Source organism: Oenanthe melanoleuca, chromosome 25 (assembly GCF_029582105.1).
Source record: "Oenanthe melanoleuca isolate GR-GAL-2019-014 chromosome 25, OMel1.0, whole genome shotgun sequence".
Classification (NCBI taxonomy): domain Eukaryota; kingdom Metazoa; phylum Chordata; class Aves; order Passeriformes; family Muscicapidae; genus Oenanthe; species Oenanthe melanoleuca.
The window spans coordinates 6,822,625-6,843,771 of NC_079358.1; the positions used below are offsets into that span (position 1 = coordinate 6,822,625).

Genomic DNA, 21,147 nt, shown 5'->3' on the forward strand with positions numbered 1-21,147 from the left:
GGAGGGATTCCACTGATTGATGGATGGAAAACGAGATTTTGCCTTTATAAACAAACTGCAGGTTTGCTGATAAATGAAATTAAGATATTGGAAGATGAAAGAAGCAACGGAGGAAAACCAGGAATTGTATAAAAATTAAAAATTAAAAGGGAGGGATGTACATTAGAGGGGAATCTCAGGTGTCAGGGGTTTGGGCAGTCTGTGCCTCTCAAGTACCTCAGCCATGGGGAGAGGGAAATTGGGATAAAAATGAGGCTGTGTCCTCCAAAAACTGGAGAGACCCCAGGGGATGCCCCATGGCCTCTGTCTTTATTCCAACAGAGCAAAAAGAACTCCTAAAGCAAAAAGAAAACCTCTGGAGTTTGTGGAATAATTTCCCTGACAATTTTGAGGTTCACTAAGTGGCTGAGCATTAAATTAACTGTAAAATCAGGGTAAAAACTATAAAAAAACCCAAAACTCTAGGGGATGCCCCATGGCCTCTGCCTTTATTCCAACAGAGCAAAAAGAAAACCCCTGGGGTTTGTGGAATAATTTCCCCGACAATTTTGAGGTTCACTAAGAGGCTGAGCATTAAATTAACTGTAAAAACAGGGTAAAAACTAAAAAAAAAATACAACTCTCAAATGTGATGTGGTTCTACATCCCCACTCACCCCCCCAGCTGTAAAAAAGTTTTGAAACCCCCCAAAACCCTCCACACAGAGAAACACCTAGAGCACCTAACTCCCCTAATTCTTTCATTGTTAAAAAAAACCCTTTTAACCATTTTTTAAGTTAAATATAATATTTTTATTCAATTTTAGAACTGCATGGCCGCCTCCAGAGTCTCCGACAGCTTCGTGGCGATTTTCTCTGCAGGATGGGAACCACCAGGAATTTGAAGGGAGGTGCTCAGGGAGGTTTGGGGGGTCAGGAAAAGGGGGGTGTCTTCACTCACCTGCTCTTTTTTGTAGTTTTTTCCTTCTTTTTCCAGCTGCCTGCAGCCCCTGCCCTTGGAATAGAGGGGGCAGAGCAGCAACTTCCTCCAGATTTGGGGCTCGGGGCAGCGACTCCCCCACGGTGCCTCCTGATTTCACCCGGGGTTTGAGCTCCACTGTCATTGAACCCAGCTGGGGAAGGGTCAATTTAATCAGATATTAACCAAATATTAACCAAATATTAATTAAAAACCCTCTCAGCAAATCCATTCCCACCTGCAGGTCGCTGCTGTCATCCTCCATGGCTTCTCCTTCCTCTTCCTCCTCAGGACTGCACAGCTCCAGCCCTGTCACCGTCACTGGGACAGCTGTGGGGGGGCTCAGGTGAGTTTTTTTGGGGGGTTCAGGTGAGTTTTTTGGGGTGAATGAGGTGCTGCTCACCTGCCAGGGCCTCGGCATCACCTCGTTCCAGAGCCTCCAGGTCCAGGGCTGGCCCCAGAGCTGGAAGGATTTGGGACTCCAGCTGCACCCCCTGGGATTTGGGGGGGTGGGTGTAGTAGGAGATCTTGCCACTGGGGGGGGGGGGAAAAGGGGGGTTAGGGTGTGGGGAGACCCCCTGCTGTTCCCAAAAATGATAATCAGGGTGTGGGGAGACCCCTCCTGACCCCAAAAATGGTGATCAGGGTGTGGGGAGACCCTGCAGCCCTTCCCAAATGGGGTCACAGGAGGTGGAAAAACCCATCCTGACCCCAAAAATGACACTCAGGGTGTGGGGAGATCCTCCTGACCCCAAAAATGATAATGAGGGTGTGGGGAGACCCTCCTGACCCCAAAAATGGTGATCAGGGTGTGGGGAGACCCCTCCTGACCCCAAAAATGGTGATCAGGGTGTGGGGAGATCCCTCCAGTTCCCTAAAATGGGGGGTCAGGGTGTGGAGGAGAACCTGCAGCCCCTCCCCAGCACCCAAAAATGGGAGTCAGAGTGGAGAAACTCCTCCCCACCCTCTAGAAAAGGGTTGAGGATGTGTGAAGACCCCTCCAGGCACCCAAAAAAAGGGTCAAGGGTGGAGAAACCCTTCCCCACCCCCCAGAAAAGGAGTCAAGGGTGGAAAAACCACTCCCTAAAAAAAAGGGTCAAGGATAGAAAATCCCCCTCCCCACTCCCCAAAAAAGGGGGTCAAGGTGGGGAAACCCCTCCCCACTCCCCAAAAAAGGGAGTCAGGATGGGGAAACCCCTCCCCACTCCCCAGAAAAGGGGGTCAGAGTGGGAAAATCCCTCCCCTCCCCACAAAAAAAAGGGTCAAGGGTGGAGAAACCCCTTCCCCCCAGAAAAGGGGTTCAGGATGGGGAAAACCCCTCCCCACCCCCAAAATAAAGGGATCAAGGGTGGAAAAACCTCTACCCACCTCCCAATAAAGGGGGTCAGGGTGGTGAAACCCCCTCCCCACCCCTCAAAAAAGGGGGTCAGGATGTGTGGGGGACACTCCCCACCCCCCAAAAAAAAGGGGTCAAGGTGCAAAAACCCCTCTCTAAGCCCCAGAAAAGGGGGTCAGAGTGGGAAAATCCCTCCCCTCTCCACAAAAAAAAGGGATCAAGGGTGGAGAAACCCCTCCCCCCAGAAAAGGGGAGTCAGGATGGGAAACCCCTCCCCCCAAAAAAGGGGTCAAGGGTAGAAAACCTCCTCCCCTCCCCCCAAAAAAAAGGGATCAAGAGTGGAAAACCCCCTCCCCACCCCCCAAAAAGGGGGTGAGGATGGTGAAACCCCCTCCCTACTCCCCAGAAAAGGGGGTCAGAGTGGGGAAACCCCCTCCCCAATCCCCAGAAAAAGGTTGAGGATGTGTGAAGATCCCTCCCAGCTGCCAGAAAGGGAGTCAGGATGGGGAAAACCCCTCCTCACTCCCCAAAAAAGGGGTCAAGGGTAGAAAGCCCCCTCCCCACTTCCCAGAAAGGGGGTCAGGGTGCAAAACCCCCCCCCCCCCCCCTCCCCAAAAAAGGGGATCAAGAGTGGAGAAACCCCGGCCCCCCAGAAAAGGGGGTCAGGATGGGGAAATCTTTCTCCTCCCCAAAACAGGGGGTCAGGGTGTGTGGGGGACACTCCCCACTCCCCAGAAAAGGGGGTCAGGATGGAAAAACCCCTCCCCACCCCCCAAAAAAAGGGGGGTAAAGAGTGGAGAAACCCCTCCCCCCCAGAAAAGGGGGTCAGGATGGGGAAACCCTTCCCCCCAAAAAGGGGGTCAAGGGTAGAAAACCCCCTCCCCACTCCCCAAAAATGGGGTGAGGATGTGTGAAGACCCCTCCCCACCCCCTAGAAAAGGGGGTCTGGATGGGGAAACCCCTCCCCCTAGAAAAGGGGGTCTGGATGGGGAAACCCCTCCCCACTCCCCAAAAAAGGGGGTCAAGAGTGGAGAAACCCCTCCCCCCAGAAAAGGGGTTCAGGATGGGAAACCCCTCCCCCCAAAAAAGGGGTCAAGGGTAGAAAACCTCCTCCCCACTCCCCAAAAAAAGGGTCAGGGTGGAGAAACCCCTCCCCACCCCCTAGAAAAGGGGGTCTGGATGGGGAAACCCCTCCCCCAAAAAAGGGGGTCAGGGTGCAAAAACCCCTCTCTACCCCCCAAAAAAAAAGGGCCAGGATACAAAACCCCCTCCCCTCCCCCCCAGAAAGGGGTTCAGCCTGTGAGGACCCCTCCCCCCTCCCCTCCCCTCCCCCTCCCCGCCCCGCCCCCAGCCCCACCTGCTCCAGTCCCTCAGCAGGGCCGTGGCCGCAGCGTTGGTGTCCGGCCGCCCCCCCGGGCGGAGCCGGCCCTGCCTGCGGGCCAGCTGGGCCAGGAACTGCAGGGGGTCAGCGCAGGGCGGCACCCCATAATGCTCACTGAGCTGTGGGGGGCACAGAGAGGGGTTGGGGGGGTCACTGAGGGGTTTGGGGGGGCACTGAGGGGTCATTGAGGGGTTTGGGGGGGCCACAGAGGGGGTTGGGGGGGTCACTGAGGGGTTTGGGGGGGCACTGAGGGGTTGGGGGGGGTCACTGAGGGGTCATTGAGGGGTTTGGGGGGGCCACAGAGGGGGTTGGGGGGGTCACTGAGGGGTTTGGGGGGGCACTGAGGGGTCAGAGAGGGGTTTGGGGGGGCCACAGAGGGGGTTGGGGGGTCAGAGAGGGGTTTGGGGGGGTCAGAGAGGGGTCAATGAGGGGTTTGGGGGGGTCAGAGAGGGGTCAATGAGGGGTTTGGGGGGTCAGAGAGGGGTTTGGGGGGGCCACTGAGGGGTTTGGGGGGGACATTGAGGGGTTTGGGGGGGTCACAGAGTGGTTTGGGGGGTCAGAGAGGGGTTTGGGGGGGCACAGAGGGGTTTGGGGGGGTCACTGAGGGGTTTGGGGGGGCACAGAGGGGTTTGGGAGGTCAGAGAGGGGTCAATGAGGGGTTTGGGGGGTCAGAGAGGGGTTTGGGGGGGCACAGAGGGGTTTGGGAGGTCAGAGAGGGGTCAATGAGGGGTTTGGGGGGTCAGAGAGGGGTTTGGGGGGGCACTGAGGGGTTTGGGGGGGACATTGAGGGGTCACTGAGGGGTTTGGGGGGGGCACTGAGGGGTTTGGGGGGGCACTGAGGGGTTTGGGGGGGCACTGAGGGGTTTGGGGGGGTCATTGAGGGGTTTGGGGGGGTCACAGGGGTTTGGGGGGGCACTGAGGGTTTTGGGGGGACATTGAGGGGTTTGGGGGGGTCACTGAGAGGTTTGGGGGGTCACCCTGCCCCCCTCTCTGTGGCCAAAATGGGCTGAAAATGCCCAAATTAGGGGAGGGTCCCCCTGAAATAAGCTCCCCTCCCCACTGGGCACCCCAAATGTTGAGCCCCCACCCCAAATCCCAATTTTGGGGTTCACTGATTTCACTGACACTAAACCTGCTGACTCAGCTGAATAATTTTTGGGGTCCCCTCAAATTCAGAACCCAGCCCCCCATTGCTCCCCCAGATGTCCCTATCCCCACTGTTATGTGCACCCCAAATGTTGAGCCCCCCCCCAAATCCCAATTTTGGGGGTCACTGATTCCCCCAAAAAGCTGAGCACTAAATCTGCTGATTCAGCAGAAAAAAAAATTTTGGGGTTCCCTCAAATTTGGATCCACCCCCTCCACTGCTCCACCTGAAATAACCTCCCTTCCCCACTGGGCACCCCAAACTTTGAGCCCCCACCCCAAATCCCAATTTTGGGGGGTCACTGATTCCCCCCAAAAGGATTCAGCACTAAATCTGCTGACTCAGCAGGAAAAACAGGGTGCTCCCAAATTTGGAACCCCCCATTGCTCCCCTTGAAATACCCTCCCCTCCCTACTGGGCACCCCAAATGTTGAGCCCCCACCCCAAATCCCAATTTTGGGGGTCACTGATTCCTGCCCCCCAAAAAGAGCTGTGCACTAAATCTGCTGATTCAGCTGGAAAAACGGGGTGCTCCCAAATTCGGAACCCAGCCCCCCATTGCTCCCCCACGTGTCCCTATCCCCACTGTTATGGGTGTGCACCCCAAATATCGAGCCCCCCCCCAAATCCCAATTTTGGGGGTTCACTGATTCCATTGACACTAAATCTGCTGACTCAGCTGAATAATTTTTGGGGTTCCCTTCAAATTCAGAACCCATTGCTCCCCCCAAAATAACCTCCCCTCCCCACTGAGCACCCCAAATATTGAGCCCCCACCCCAAACTTTGAGCCCCCACCCCCCAAATCCCAATTTTGGGGGTCACTGATTCCCCCAGCAGGACTCAGCACTAAATCTGCTGACTCAGCAGGAATAACAATTTTTGGGGTTCCCCAGAATTGGCACCTGGCGGGCGGGGCAGCGGCGCAGGACGGCGCAGGCCGGGCCCAGGGGGTCCCGCAGCCGCTGGGGGCTCAGGGCCCCCCCGAGGGGGGCGGCGGCCGGGGGGGACCCCGAGTCCAGCAGCACCCCCGGGCAGTCCAGCAGCCGCGTGTGCCGGTCCAGCTGCACGGCCTGCAGGCACCTGGGAGAGGGGAGGGGTCACACCTGGGCAGGGAACACACACACACACACACACACACACACACCTGGGAGAGGGGAGGGGTCACACCTGGGCAGGGAACACACACACACACCTGGGCAGGTAACACACACACACACACACACACCTGGGAGAGGGGAGGGGTCACACCTGGGCAGGGAACACACACACACACACACACACACACACACACACCTGGGGAGAGGGGAGGGGTCACACCTGGGCAGGGAACACACACACACACACACACACACCTGGGGAGGGAACACACACACACACACACACACACACACACACACCTGGGGAGGGAACACACACACACACACACACCTGGGCAGGGAACACACACACACCTGGGCAGGGAACACACACACTCACACCTGGGCAGGGAACACACACACCTGGGAGAGGGGAGGGGTCACACCTGGGCAGGGAACACACACACACCTGGGGAGAGGGGAGGGGTCACACCTGGGCAGGGAACACACACAGACACCTGGGGAGAGGGGAGGGGTCACACCTGGGCAGGGAACACACACACTCACACACACACCTGGGGAGGGAACACACACACCTGGGGAGGGAACACACACACACCTGTGGGGGAGAGGGCAGGGGTCACACCTGGGCAGGGAACACACACTCACAGACACCTGGGGAGGGACCACACACACACACACACCTGGGCAGGTAACACACACACACACACACCTGGGGAGAGAGGGGAGGGGTCACACCTGGGCAGGGAACACACACTCACACACACACACACACACACACCTGGGCAGGGAACACACACACACACACACACACACACCTGGGGAGGGAACACACACACACCTGGGCAGGGAACACACACACACCTGGGCAGGGAACACACTCACACACACACACACACACACACCTGGGGAGGTAACACACACTCACACACCTGGGGAGGGAACACACACACACACACAGACACCTGGGCAGGGAACACACACACACACACACACACCTGGGCAGGTAACACACACACACCTGGAGAGGGAACACACACACACACACACACCTGGGGAGAGGGGAGGGGTCACACCTGGGCAGGGAACACACACACTCACACACACACACACCTGGGGAGAGGGGAGGGGTCACACCTGGGCAGGGAACACACACTCACACCTGGGCAGGGAACACACACACACACACACACACACACCTGGGGAGAGAGGGGAGGGGTCACACCTGGGCAGGGAACACACACTCACACCTGGGGAGGGAACACACACACACACACACACACCTGGGGAGGGAACACACACACACTCACACACACTCACACACACACACACACACACACACCTGGGGAGAGAGGGGAGGGGCTCACACACCTGGGCAGGGAACACACACACACCTGGGGAGGGAACATACACACACACCTGGGCAGGTAACACACACTCACACACCCATGGGAGAGAGGGGGGGGCACACACACCTGGAACACACACACACACACACACCTGGGGAGGGAACACACACACACCTGGGCAGGGAACACACACACACACCTGGGCAGGTAACACACACACACACACACACCTGGGGAGGGAACACACACACACACACACACACACACGCACACACACCTGGGCAGGTGTGTGACACACCCACACACACACCTGGGCAGGTGTGGGACACACACACACACCCACACCTGGGCAGGTAACACACACACACAAACACACACCTAGGCAAGGTGTGTAACATACACCCACACACCTGGGCAGGTGTGTGACACACCCACACCTGAGCAGGTAACACCCACACACCTGAGCAGGTGTGTGACACACCCACACCCACACCTAGGGAGGGGGGAGTGTCACAGCCACACCCACACACTTGGGCAGGTGTGTAACACCCACACCTGAGCAGGGTCTGTGCCACACTCACACCCATACCTGGGGAGGGGGTGAGTGCTGCAGGCACACCTGGGCAGGTGTGTAACACACGCACACACCTGGGCAGGGTTTGTGCCACACCCATACCTGGGCAGGGTGACCCCAGGCTCCTCCCACAGTCCCCCCAAGGCCCCTGGGGGGGTCTCATCTGGTGATCCTGGGCGTGGCCCCCTCCCCACACCTGGGGGTCTCACCTGGTGACCCCTCCCCACACCCGAGGGTCTCACCTGGTGACCCCCTCCCCACACCCGGGGGTCTCACCTGGTGACCCCCACCCCACACCCGGGGTCTCACCTGGTAACCCTGGGCATGGCCCCCTCCCCACACCCGAGGGTCTCACCTGGTGACCCCTCCCCACACCCGGGGGTCTCACCTGGTGACCCCTCCCCACACCTGAGGGTCTCACCTGGTGACCCCTCCCCACACCTGGGGGGGTCTCACCTGGTGACCCCTCCCCACACCTGGGGGTCTCACCTGGTAACCCCCACCCCACACCCGTGGGTCTCACCTGGTAACCCTGGGCATGGCCCCCTCCCCACACCTGGGGGTCTCACCTGGTGACCCCCACCCCACACCTGGGGGTCTCACCTGGTGACCCCTCCCCACACCTGAGGGTCTCACCTGGTGACCCCCACCCCACACCTGGGGGGTCTCACCTGGTAACCCCTCCCCACACCCGTGGGTCTCACCTGGTGACCCCTCCCCACACCCGGGGGTCTCACCTGGTGACCCCGGGCGTGGCCCCCACCCCGCAGGCGCGGCTGCGCTTCAGGCTGTTGATGAGGCTGCTCTTGCCCACGTTGGGGTACCCTGGAAATGGGGAGGGGGGTCCCCAAAACAGAGCCCTCCTTTAACCCTCCCTGTCACAGCGCCCCCCACTCAAATCCAGCCCCCCAAAATCTCCCCTCACACCCCAAACTTCCCTTTCACAGCCCCCCAAACCCCCCCTTGCGCCCCCCAGCCCCATCAACCCCCCCACATTTCAAACCCCCCACTCAACTCCATCCCCCCAAACTCACCCCCTCGGCCTCACCCCCCCCATTTCCCAGCCCCCAGCCCCATTTCCCCCCACCCCCCATCCCCATCCCCTCACCCACGACCCCCACGGTGATGGAGCCCTTGCTGCCCCCAGCCCCATTTCCCATTTCCCACCCCCATTTCCCAGCCCCCAGCCCCATTTCCAGCCCCATTTCCTCACCCACGACCCTCACGGTGACGGAGCCTTTGCTGCCCCCAGCCCCATTTCCAGCCCCATTTCCCATTTCCCAGCCCCATTTCCCATTTCCCAGCCCCTCACTCACCCACGACCCCCACAGTGATGGACCCCTTGCTGCCCCCAGCCCCATTTCCCATTTCCCAGCCCCATTTCCCAGCCCCCAGCCCCATTTCCCATTTCCCACCCCCATTTCCCATTTCCAGCCCCCAGCCCCATTTCCATTTCCTCACCCACGGCCCCCACAGTGATGGACCCCCTGCTGCCCCCAGCCCCATTTCCCATCCTCAGCCCCATTTCCAGCCCCCAGCCCCATTTCCCATCCCCAGCCCCTCACTCACCCACGACCCCCACGGTGACAGAGCCCTTTGCTGCCCCCAGCCCCATTTCCCATTTCCCAGCCCCCAGCCCCATTTCCAGCTCCTCACTCACCCACCCACGACCCCCACGGTGACAGAGCCCCTGCCACCCCCAGCCCCATTTCCCATTTCCCAGCCCCATTTCCCAGCCCCCAGCCCCCAGCCCCTCACTCACCCACGACCCCCACGGTTATGGACCCCCTGCTGCCCCCAGCCCCATTCCCAGCCCCTCACTCACCCACGACCCCCACGGTGATGGACCCCCTGCCGCCCCCAGCCCCATTTCCAGCCCCCAGCCCCATTTCCCACGACCCCCACGGTGATGGACCCCCTGCCGCCCCCAGCCCCATTTCCAGCCCCCAGCCCCATTTCCTCACCCACGACCCCCACGGTGATGGACCCCCTGCCGCCCCCAGCCCCATTCCCAGCCCCCAGCCCCATTTCCTCACCCACGACCCCCACAGTTATGGACCCCCTGCCGCCCCCGCAGCGCCCGTAGTTGCTCAGGATGTGCAGGAGGCTCTCGGCCCCCACGCAGGCCCCCCCTGCCAGCACCTCCTGGGGGGCTGCAGCTGCTGGCAGCCTGCTCTGCTTCTGTGGAAAGCACATGGCAGAGTTCAATTCAGAATTATCTGAAATTTAAATTATTGGTTGTGTCATTTCCTGTTTGCTCAGCTGTGCTTGTAACAGGAAAAGGTGAAACGGGTGGAAAACAGGCAATGAAAAATAAAAGAAATAAAAATAAAATAAAATAAAAGCCCATTCTTTGAAAAATGAAAAATTGAATGGAATAAAATAAAATAAAATAAAATAAAATAAAATAAAATAAAATAAAATAAAAAGCCCATTCCTTGAAAAATGAAAAATTGAATGAAATAAAATAAAATAAAAATAAATAAAAACCCCATTCTTTGAAAAATGAAAAATTGAATGAATGAAAAATTGAATGAAAATAAAATAAAATAAAAATAAATAAAAATAAATAAAAATAAATAAAAACCCCATTCCTTGAAAAATGAAAAATTGAATGAATGAAAAACGGAATGAAAATAAAATAAATAAAATAAAATAAAATAAAATAAAATAAAATAAAATAAAATAAAATAAAATAAATAAATAAAAACCCCATTCCTTGAAAAATGAAAACCTGAATGAATGAAAAACAGAATGAAAATAAAATAAAATAAAATAAAATAAAATAAAATAAAATAAAATAAAATAAAATAAAATAAAAATAAATAAAAACCCCATTCCTTGAAAAATGAAAAATTGAATGAATGAAAAACGGAATGAAAATAAAATAAAATAAAATAAAATAAAATAAAAAAAAAAAAAAAAAAAAAAAAAAAAAAACCCCATTCCTTGAAAAATGAAAAATTGAATGAATGAAAAACGGAATGAAAATAAAATAAAATAAAATAAAATAAAATAAAATAAAATAAAATAAAATAAAATAAAATAAAATAGATAAAAACCCCATTCCTTGAAAAATGAAAAATTGAATGAATGAAAAACAGAATGAAAATAAAATAAAATAAAATAAAATAAAATAAAATAAAAACCCACTCCTTGAAAAATGAAAAATTGAATGAATGAAAAACTGAATGAATGAAAAACTGAAAATCTGGACTGTCCCCAGAAATCATTTGCATTGTCATTGATAGAAAAGGTGAAGAGTTTAAAGTGAGGAACACTCACCTTACCTCCTCCTTTTAAGACCCCTCCCCACAAAAACTACCCCAGACTTAATTTAAGTTAATGCTTAAATTAATTTAATTAATTTAAGTTAATTTAAGTTTAATGCTTAATTGCTGTTCAAGCTAATTACTAAAAGAAAGGAAGATGGGAGGGGCTGTTATTATGAACATGGATTTGTTTGAATCCTTTGCCAATAAATAAATTTTGTGATCACCTGTGGATTAGAAGATTAATGAATAAACACACACTTTGTAACTTTAAATTGTTAGAGAGTCTTTTGGCTGTCAGAGTTGAGTATTGGTATTAGACCAACACTTTTGTTTTGGTAAATGAATTTGTGTTTGTTTGAATCCTTTACCAATAAATAAATTTTGTGATCACCTGTGGATTAGAAGATTAATGAACAGACACACACTTTGTAACTTTAAATTGTTAGGGAGCTTTTTGTCCCTCACAGTTGAATATCAGTATTAGACCAATATTTTTATTTTGGTAAATGAATTTGTGTTTGTTTGAATCCTTTGCCAATAAACAAATTTTGTGATCACCTGTGGATTAGAGGATTACCTCTAATGAATAAACACACACTTTGTAACTTTAAATTGTTAGAGAGTCTTTTGTCTGTCATAGCTGAGTATTGATATTAGACCAACACTTTTATTTTGGTAAATGAATATATATGTTTGAATCCTTTATCAATAAACAGATTTTGTGATCACTTGTGGATTAGAAGATTAATGAACAGACAAACACTTTGAAACTTTAAATTGTTAGAGAGCCTTTTGTCCCTCACAGCTGACTATTGATATTAGACCAACACTTTTATTTTGGTAAATGAATATGGATTTGTTTGAATCTTTTGCCAATAAACAGATTTTGTGATCACCTGTGGATTAGAAGTTTAATGAACAGACAAACACTTTGAAACTTTAAATTGTTAGCGAGCCTTTTGTCCCTCAATTCTGACTATTGCTATTAGACCAACACTCACATTTTAGTAAACCAGGGGCACAGGGGGGGTCAGGGGGACCCCCAGCCCTGCCCACCCCCCTCCCCCAGCCCCAGCACCCACCAGGTTCCTGCTCTGCTGCTGAGTGCACGCCTTGAAGGCCACGGTGGGGAACTGGGCCCGGAGATGCTTCAGCCATGCGGCCACCACGTCCCGGGGGACCAGATCTGGGGGGACACACAGGGGGGTCCCCAGGGCTGCAGGGGCAGGGGAACCCCCAAAACCCACAGCAGGGCTGGGGCAGGTTCTTCAGACCTCCAGTGACTCTTAGGCTCCCACCTTGTGGGGTTATCTTAAATAAGTAGCAGCTAATGGTAAAAAAATGTTATTTATTATAAAAACATCAGTCTCAAAAATCAATACAGAAAGCAAAGGCACAGCAGCAGCAATGAGCAATGGCTGGAGCCCTGGCAAAAGCCAATTCTAGAAGCCACAATGGCTGGAAAGCACCAACTCTCCCAGACAAACTCTGATATGGGATTTTCCAACAAGCTGAGATGGAAACTCAGAGCAGCACTCCCTAACCTGTTAGAATTGTAGTTTCTGCACTCCTTAACCTGTTAGAATTGTAGTTTCTGCACTCCTTAACCTGTTAGAATTTCAGTTTCTCCACCACTCCTTAACCTGTTAGAATTTCAGTTTCTCCACCACTCCTTAACCTGCTAGAATTGTAGTTTTCCTACTACTTAATTTGTTAGAATTTTAATTTCTCCATCACTCTTTAGCCTGTTAGAATTGTAGTTTTTCCAGTCCTTAACCTGTTACAATTGTAGTTTCTCCACCTGTCCTTAACTTGTTAGAATTGTAATTTCTCCACCACTACTTAACCTGTTAGAATTGTAATTTTTCTATTACTTAACCTGTTAGAATTGTAGTTTCTCCACCACTCCTTAACCTGTTAGAATTCCAGTTTCTTAGCTCACCAGGTTACACAGAGCTGCACATACAATTTGTTTTGTGCTATCTAAGAAATATAAGCAATATTGTTCTTATATATATATATATTATTCAATAACTCTATTATTTCTGAGCACTGTTTACAGCTGTGGGTCTGGAGCCTCTGCTGAAATTATCAGTGTGTTTTAACCTTCACTAGAACACTCACTGCTGCTCTGGCATTTGAAACCTTTCACTTAAAAGCATTAGAACTAATTTTTTTAGAACTAAATTTCACTAAAAGCATTAGAACTCACCCTAAAATTACTGACTTGCTTCTACTCAAATTTCTAGTTTAGGTGTGAGTGGTTCAATGCACTTTAAGCCATCCAAAGGCTTTGATTCAATCCCTGCACTCTGATTTCTCTCTGAAGAATTCAGAGACACCCCTGACTCACTGACCCAGCCCCCAAAAAAATCCAACCCCCCAAAAAAATCCAACCCCCCCAAAAAAATCCAACCTCCCAAAATCCAACCCCCAAAAATACAACCCCCCAAATTCCAACTCCCAAAATCCAACCATTCCCAAAATCCAACCTCCAAAAATCCAACCCCCCCAAATCCAACCCCTCAAATTCCAACCCCCAAAATCCAACCCTTCAATATCCAACCCCCCAAATTCCAACCCATAAAATCCAACCCCTCAAAATCCAACCCCCAAGTCCAACCCCCCCAAATCCAATCCCCAAAAATTCCAACTCCCCAAAATTCCAACCCCCCCAAAAATCCAACCCCCAAATTCCAACTACCCAAAATTCATACCCCAAAAATCCAACCCCCCCCAAAATCCAACCCCCTGAAAATCAAACCCCCACAAATCCAACCCACAAAATCCAACCCCTCAATATCCAACCCCCCAAAAATCCATACCCCTCAATATCCAATACCCCCAAAATCCAACACCCCCAAAATCCAACCCCAAAAATCCAACCCCCAAATTCCAACTACCCAAAATTCATACCCCAAAAATCCAACCCCCCCCAAAATCCAACCCCCTGAAAATCAAACCCCCACAAATCCAACCCACAAAATCCAACCCCTCAATATCCAACCCCCCAAAAATCCATACCCCTCAATATCCAATACCCCCAAAATCCAACCCCACCAAAATCCATACCCCAAAAATCCAACCCCCAAATTCCAACTCTCAAAAACCAACTACCCAAAATTCATACCCCAAAAATCCAACCCCCCAAAATCCAACCCCCTGAAAATCAAACCCCCACAAATCCAACCTCCAAAATCCAACCCCCCAAATCCAACTCCTCAATATCCAACCCCCCAAAATCCAACCCCCCAAATTCCAACTCCTAAAATCCAACCCCCCAAAATCCAACCCCCAAAATCCAATCCCCAAAATCCAACTCCCCAAAATCCAACCCCCAAATTCCAACCCATAAAATCCAACCCCTCAATATCCAATACCCCCAAAATCCAACCCCCAAAATCCAACCCCTCACTATCCAACCCCCAAATTCCAACTCTCAAACTCCAACTACCCAAAATTCATACCCCAAAAATCCAACCCCTGAAAATCAAACCCCCACAAATCCAACCCACAAAATCCAACCCCCCGAAATCCATACCCCAAAAATCCAACCCATAAAACACAACCCCCCAAATTCCAACCCCCCAAAATCAAACCCCCAAATTCCAACCCCAAAAATCCAACCCCCCCAAATCCATACCCCAAAATCCAACTACCCAAAATCCACCCCCCCAAAATCCTCACCAATCTTGTTGAGGACGAGCACCAGGCGCTGCTGGGGGCGCAGGGACCCCTCCAGCTGGGGGCTGCGGCTGCCCTGGGGGTCTCTGGCATCCAACACCTCCAGCACCACATCAGATGCATTCAGCACCTGCCAAAATTGGGGTTCAGGTTTGGGGGGGAGGGAAAAAAGACCTCCCCCCCAAAAAAAATAAAAATAAAATCCAGGACTGACCTTGCGCAGCTCCCGCCCGAATTGTCGCAGGGACGGCTCGTCCTGGGGGGGCTGGGGGGGCTCATCCTCCTCCTCCTCCTTCTCCTGGGGGGATCTGTGTCATGGGGAGACCCTCCTGGGAGCCCCCCCAAATTTCTGGGGGGGTCCTCCCAGTGTGGGGCACCCCCCCTTGTCCTCTGAGAGCTCCCTCCTCTAAGACGCTCATCTTAGAAAATTCAGATTTTAGTTACCTGGTTGAAAATAATTAAAATAGAGGAGTTAGAAGGGAGTTGTTATCTGGAATTTAAATTATTGGTTGTCTGGCATTTTGTGTTTGAAATGGGAAAAGATGGAACTGGTGAAACACAGGCAATGCAAATATTTGAAATATTGCAAATTCTTTGAAAATGAAAAATTGAAGGAATGAAAAACAGAATGAATGAAAAGTTAATGAATGAAAAGTTAATGAATGAAAAATTAATGAATGAAAGATTAATGAATGAAAAATTGAATAAATGAAAAATTGAATGAGTGAAAAATTGAATCAATGGAAAATGGAATGAATGAAAAATGGAATGAAGGAAAAATGGAATGAAGGAAAAATTGAAGGAAAAATTAATGAATGAAAAATTTATGAATGAAAAATTATGAATGAAAAATTAATGAATGAAAAATTGAATGAATGAAAAAGTGAATGAATGAAAAATGGAATGAATTATAAATTGAACACAGGAAAAATGGAATGAAGGAAAAATGGAATGAAGGAAAAATGGAATGAATGAAAAATGGAATGAAGGAAAAATTGAATGAAGGAAAAATTGAATGAAGGAAAAATTGAATCAATGGAAAAATTGATGAATGAAAAATGGAATGAAGGAAAAATGGAATGAAGGAAAAATGGAATGAATGGAAAATTGAACGAATGGAAAACTGAATGAAGGAAAAATTGAATGAATGAAAAACTGAATCAATGGAAAATTGATGAATGAAAAATTGAATGAATGGAAAATTGAATGAAGGAAAATTGAATGAAGGAAAAATTGAATCAATGGAAAATTGAATCAATGAAAAATTGAATGAAAAATTGAATGAAGGAAAAATTGAATGAATGAAAAATTTGATTTAAATAAATATCCCCTATACTTAGCAATTTGTTAGTGCTCAAATACAAGCAGACATTTGTCCAAATGTCAATATCCAGTTTTAATTTTCCTACAGTTAATCCTTTTAAAAAAACTCTACCTTTTAAATATTTGCAATGCCCTCAATATAAAGTTTAAAATTTCTTTTTTTAAAAAAAAAAAAGTATTTTTGATTATAAGTATTTTAACATTCCCTTCAAACCAAATTGTAATAAATTTGAATAAACACACAGTTTGTAACTTTAAATTATTGGTATTAGACCAATTTTAATAAATCACCCCCAAAATTCCAGCAGGGCTCACCTTGAGCAGCCACAGCTGAGTATCAGAATTAAACCAATATTCTCATTTTGATAAATCACCCCCAAAATTTTGGGGACCCAAAATTTTGTCCCCAGCCCCACCTGGCTCTGGAAGTGCTGCTGTCGTCTCAGGGCATCTGCCAGGTGTTCAGCCAGGTGAGAATTCTGCTGCAGCTGCAGCACCTGGGGGTCACAGAGGGGTCAGAACCCCAAAATCCACGGGGACAGACTGGGAGGGAGGAGCCCAAAATGTCCCCAGAGTTTGTCTTTGAGGGGTGACCCCAAAATCCCTTCCCAGGGGTCACAATGGGAGGAAATTCCAAAATCCTCCTGCAGCCAGATTGGGCATGAACACCCCAAAATACCCCAGAGGGAAACCACAGAGGGGTCAGAACCCCAAAATCCCCTGGGGTCACAATGGGAGGGAGAACTCCAAAATCCACGGGGACAGACTGGGAGGGATGACCCCAAAATGTCCCCAGAGTTTGTCCTTGAGGGGTGACCCCAAAATCCCTTCCCAGGGGTCACAATGGGAGGAAATTCCAAAATCCTCCTACAGCCAGATTGGGAATGAACACCCCAAAACATCCCTGGGAAAATCACAGAGGGGTCAGAACCCCAAAATCCACGGGGACAGACTGGGAGGGAGAACCCCAAAATGTCCCCAGAGTTTGTCCTTGAGGGGGGACCCCAAAATCCTTTACCAGGAATCACAATGGGAGGAAATTCCAAAATCCTCCTGCAGCCAGATTGGGCATGAACACCCCAAAATACTCCAGGGAAACCACAGAGGGGTCAGAACCCCAAAATCCCCCAGGGGTCACAATGGGAGGGAGAACCCCAAAATGCCCCCAGAGTTTGTTTTTGAGGGGGGACCCCAAAATCACTTCCCAGGAATCACAATGGGAGGAAACTCCAAAATCCTCCTGCAGCCAGATTGGGAATGAACACCCCAAAATACCCCTGGGAAACCACAGAGGGGTCAGAACCCCAAAATCCCTGGGGACAGATTGGGAGGGATGACCCCAAAATGTCCCCAGAGTTTGTCCTTGAGGGGTGACCCCAAAATCCCTTCCCAGGAATCACAATGGGAGGAAATTCCAAAATCCTCCTGCAGCCAGATTGGGAATGAACACCCCAAAATACCCCTGGGAAATTACAGAGGGGTCAGAACCCCAAAATCCACGGGGACAGATTGGGAGGGATGACCCCAAAATACCCCCAGAGTTTGTTTTTGAGGGGGGAACCCCAAAATCACTTCCCAGGAATCACAATGGGAGGAAATTCCAAAATCCTCCTGCAGCCAGATTGGGGAGGAACACCCCAAAATACCCCTGGGGAACCCCAAAACACCCCCTGGGGCTGACACCCCAAAACTCCCACCCCCCTGGGACACCCCAAATTCCCATTTTTTTACCCGTTTTTGGCTGGTTTTTCTCTGCTGCTGCACCAAGTGCCTGAGCTGGGGAATCCCCGGGTCCTTCTTGAGCCGGGCCTGGGGACAAAGGGGGAGGTGACAAAAGGGACAAAAGGGACAAAAGGTGACACAGAATGGGGGACACAAACACCCTGTGGAAATTGAGACTCGATTCCTGTTAATCACAGAAAATTTGGAGTTTGTATAAAGCACAATACTTAAAATAAGAAAAGAAAATGGACAGAGATAAAGAGAAATATCTGATTAAACTCACTGTGATAATTGATAAATTATTCGTGTTAATCACAGAAATTTTGGAGTTTGTATAAAGCAGAATACTTAAAATAAGAAAAGAACATGGACATAGATAAAGGAAAATAAATTATTAAACCCACTGTGATAATTGATAAATGATTCTTGTTAATCACAGAAAATTTGGAGTTTGTATAAACCAGAATATTTAAAATAAGAAGACTTAAAAATAAGAATATTTAAAAATAACAACATGGACCTAGATAAAGGGAAATATCTGATTAAACCCACTGTGATAATTGATAAATGATTCGTGTTAATCACAGAAATTTTGGAGTTTGTATAAAGCAGAATACTTAAAATAAGACTTAAAAATAAGAATATTTAAAAATAAGAACATGGACATAGATAAAGGGAAATATCTGATTAAACTCACTGTGAAAATTGATAAATGATTTGTGTTAATCATAGAAATTTTGGAGTTTGTATAAAGCACAACACTTAAAATAAGAAAAGAAAATGGACATAGATAAAGGGAAATATCTGATTAAACTCACTGTGATAACTGATAAATTATTCGTGTTAATCACAGAAATTTTGGAGTTTACATAAAGCAGAATACTTAAAAATAAGAATACTTAAAAATAAGAATATTTAAAAATAAGAATACTTAAAAATAAGAAGATGGACCTAGATAAAGGGAAATATCTGATTAAACCCACTGTGATAATTGATAAAATATTTGTGTTCATCACAGAAATTTTGGAGTTTGTATAAAGCAGAATACTTAAAATAAGAAAAGAAAATGGACATAGATAAAGGAAAATAAATTATTAAACCCACTGTGATAATTAACAAATTATTTGTGTTAATCACAGAAATTTTGGAGTTTGTATAAACCAGAATATTTAAAATAAGAAAAGAAAATGGACATAGATAAAGAGAAATATCTGATTAAACTCACTGTGATAATTGATAAATTATTCGTGTTAATCACAGAAAATTTGGAGTTTGTATCAACCAGAATATTTAAAATAAGAAGACTTGAAAATAAGTATATTTAAAAATAACAACATGGACCTAGATAAAGGGAAATATCTGATTAAACCCATTTTGTTTAAATCCTCCTGTTATTAATTTTGTATATTGAATGTTGTATATTGGTTTGTAAAAGACAAAAAAAAAAAAAAAGTTTTCCATAAGTCTGAAAGGTTGTTTTTTTGTTTTTTTTTTTCAGAATCATATTTCCTGCTGTGATAATTGATAAATTATTCCTGTTAATCACAGAAATTTTGGAGTTTGTATAAAGCAGAATACTTAAAATAAGAAAAGAAAATGGACATAGATAAAGGGAAATATTTGATTAAACCCACTGTGATAATTAACAAATTATTCTTATAAATCATAGAAATTTTGGAGTTTGTATAAACCAGAATACTTAAAATAAGACTTAAAAATAAGAATATTTAAAAATAACAACATGGACATAGATAAAGGGAAATATCTGATTAAACTCACTGTGAAAATTGATAAATGATTTGTGTTAATCACAGAAATTTTGGAGTTTGTATAAAGCACAATACTTAAAATAAGAAAAGAACATCGACATAACAATAACAATTATTGATTACCACAAAAAAACTATTCTATAAAAAGGAGTTGCAAACCGAGTTCAGGCTGGGACCCCTCACGTTTTGTTTCTCTGTCTGTATAAAACAAACCAAGCTGAATTTTGCTGAATTTTGAATATCGAGGTTTTGTTTTTTTTCATTTATAACAATCCCGAACCCGCCGCTTCCCCCGGGCCGGGCCGGGCCTCACCTGGACGCGCTTCTTGCGGGACGCCTCCAGCTGCCGGCCTGCGGGAGCAGCGGGGTGAGCTCGGGATCGGGGGGTCCCCGAACCCCCCAAAACCCAAAAAAAACCCCCAAAATCCCCGAAAAAACCCCAAAATCCCCCAAAACCCCCCGAACTCACGGGACCGGGTCATGGCTGCGCTCCCCACGCTGCCGGCGATCCCTGGCGCCGCGCAGTGACGCAACTTCTGGCGCGGAAAAAGCGCGTGAGAGTCCCACCCTCCATCGCCACACTCAACATGGCGGCGAAAAGACGCGCTCAAGATGGCGCACGAGGAGGCAATGCCACACTCAAGATGGCGGCAACAACAGGGCAATATCCCGGTGCCACACCCACAATGGCGTCCTGGGTTTCCTTGGTGTGGCCAACGAGCCACACTCAACATGGCGGACATCAGCACTACCCGCTTCTGGCGCCACACTCAATATGGCGGACAACGGCAGAAACAGCTTTTGGTGCCACATCCAACATGGCGGCGATAGTGGTACGGCCACACTCAAGATGGCGGACATCAGCACAACCCCGCTTGTGGTGCCACACCCAACATGGAGGCAACAGCGGTATGGCCTCACTCAACATGGCAGACAAGAGAACAACCCCCTTTTAGTGCCGCACCCAACATGGCGGCGATGGTGGCAAGGCCACGCTCAAGAAGGCGGAAATCAGCACAACCCGATTGTTGTGCCACACCTAACATGGCGGCACTGCCGCACTCAAGATGGCGGATAAGAGCACGCCCCACTTGTGGTTCCACACCCAAGATGGCGGCCGCGCCCTCCCCTCCCCCCCAAGAACGACCGGGACTGCCCTTACCAAGAGTGCACTTTTTTATTCCTTTTTTTTTTTGTTGGTTTTTTTTTTTTTTTTTTTAACTTTTTTCTCTCAGTTTTGGGGTGGGGGGAAGAGGGGCTGAGCTTCTTATTTATAATTTCAGGGGCTCCCCCCTTTCACCATCCCCGCCCCTCCCCCAACCCCAACACGGGGGGAGAGAGGGTGAGAAGTGGGGGGGGAGGGGAGGGGAGGAACAAACCCCAACCCTCCAACAGAGCAAAAACCCCCCCCCCAAACCGGGACCGGAGAAAAAGAAACCAAAAAAACCAAAAAAACCAAAAAAACAAAAAAACCCCAAAAAACAACCCGAAAAAAAAAAAAAACCAAAACAAACCAAAAAAAAAGCCAATG

At 48.7% G+C, this 21,147-nt stretch overlaps 1 protein-coding gene across 1 annotated transcript; it reads right to left on the bottom strand.

The window, feature by feature from the left end:
- Positions 1-750: 750 nt before the first annotated feature.
- Positions 751-20,156, bottom strand: GNL3L (G protein nucleolar 3 like). The gene is made up of 15 exons (XM_056510203.1): positions 20,086-20,156; positions 19,930-19,967; positions 17,857-17,934; positions 16,542-16,622; positions 15,017-15,100; positions 14,806-14,932; positions 12,201-12,304; positions 9,880-10,024; positions 8,581-8,668; positions 5,726-5,903; positions 3,651-3,793; positions 1,361-1,491; positions 1,196-1,287; positions 940-1,111; positions 751-854 (listed from the first exon to the last, which is right to left on the bottom strand). Exons 1-15 carry the CDS (start codon positions 20,096-20,098, stop codon positions 802-804), a joined length of 1,527 nt encoding a protein of 508 aa, XP_056366178.1. The 5' UTR covers positions 20,099-20,156; the 3' UTR covers positions 751-801.
- Between the last annotated feature and the right edge of the window lie 991 nt (positions 20,157-21,147).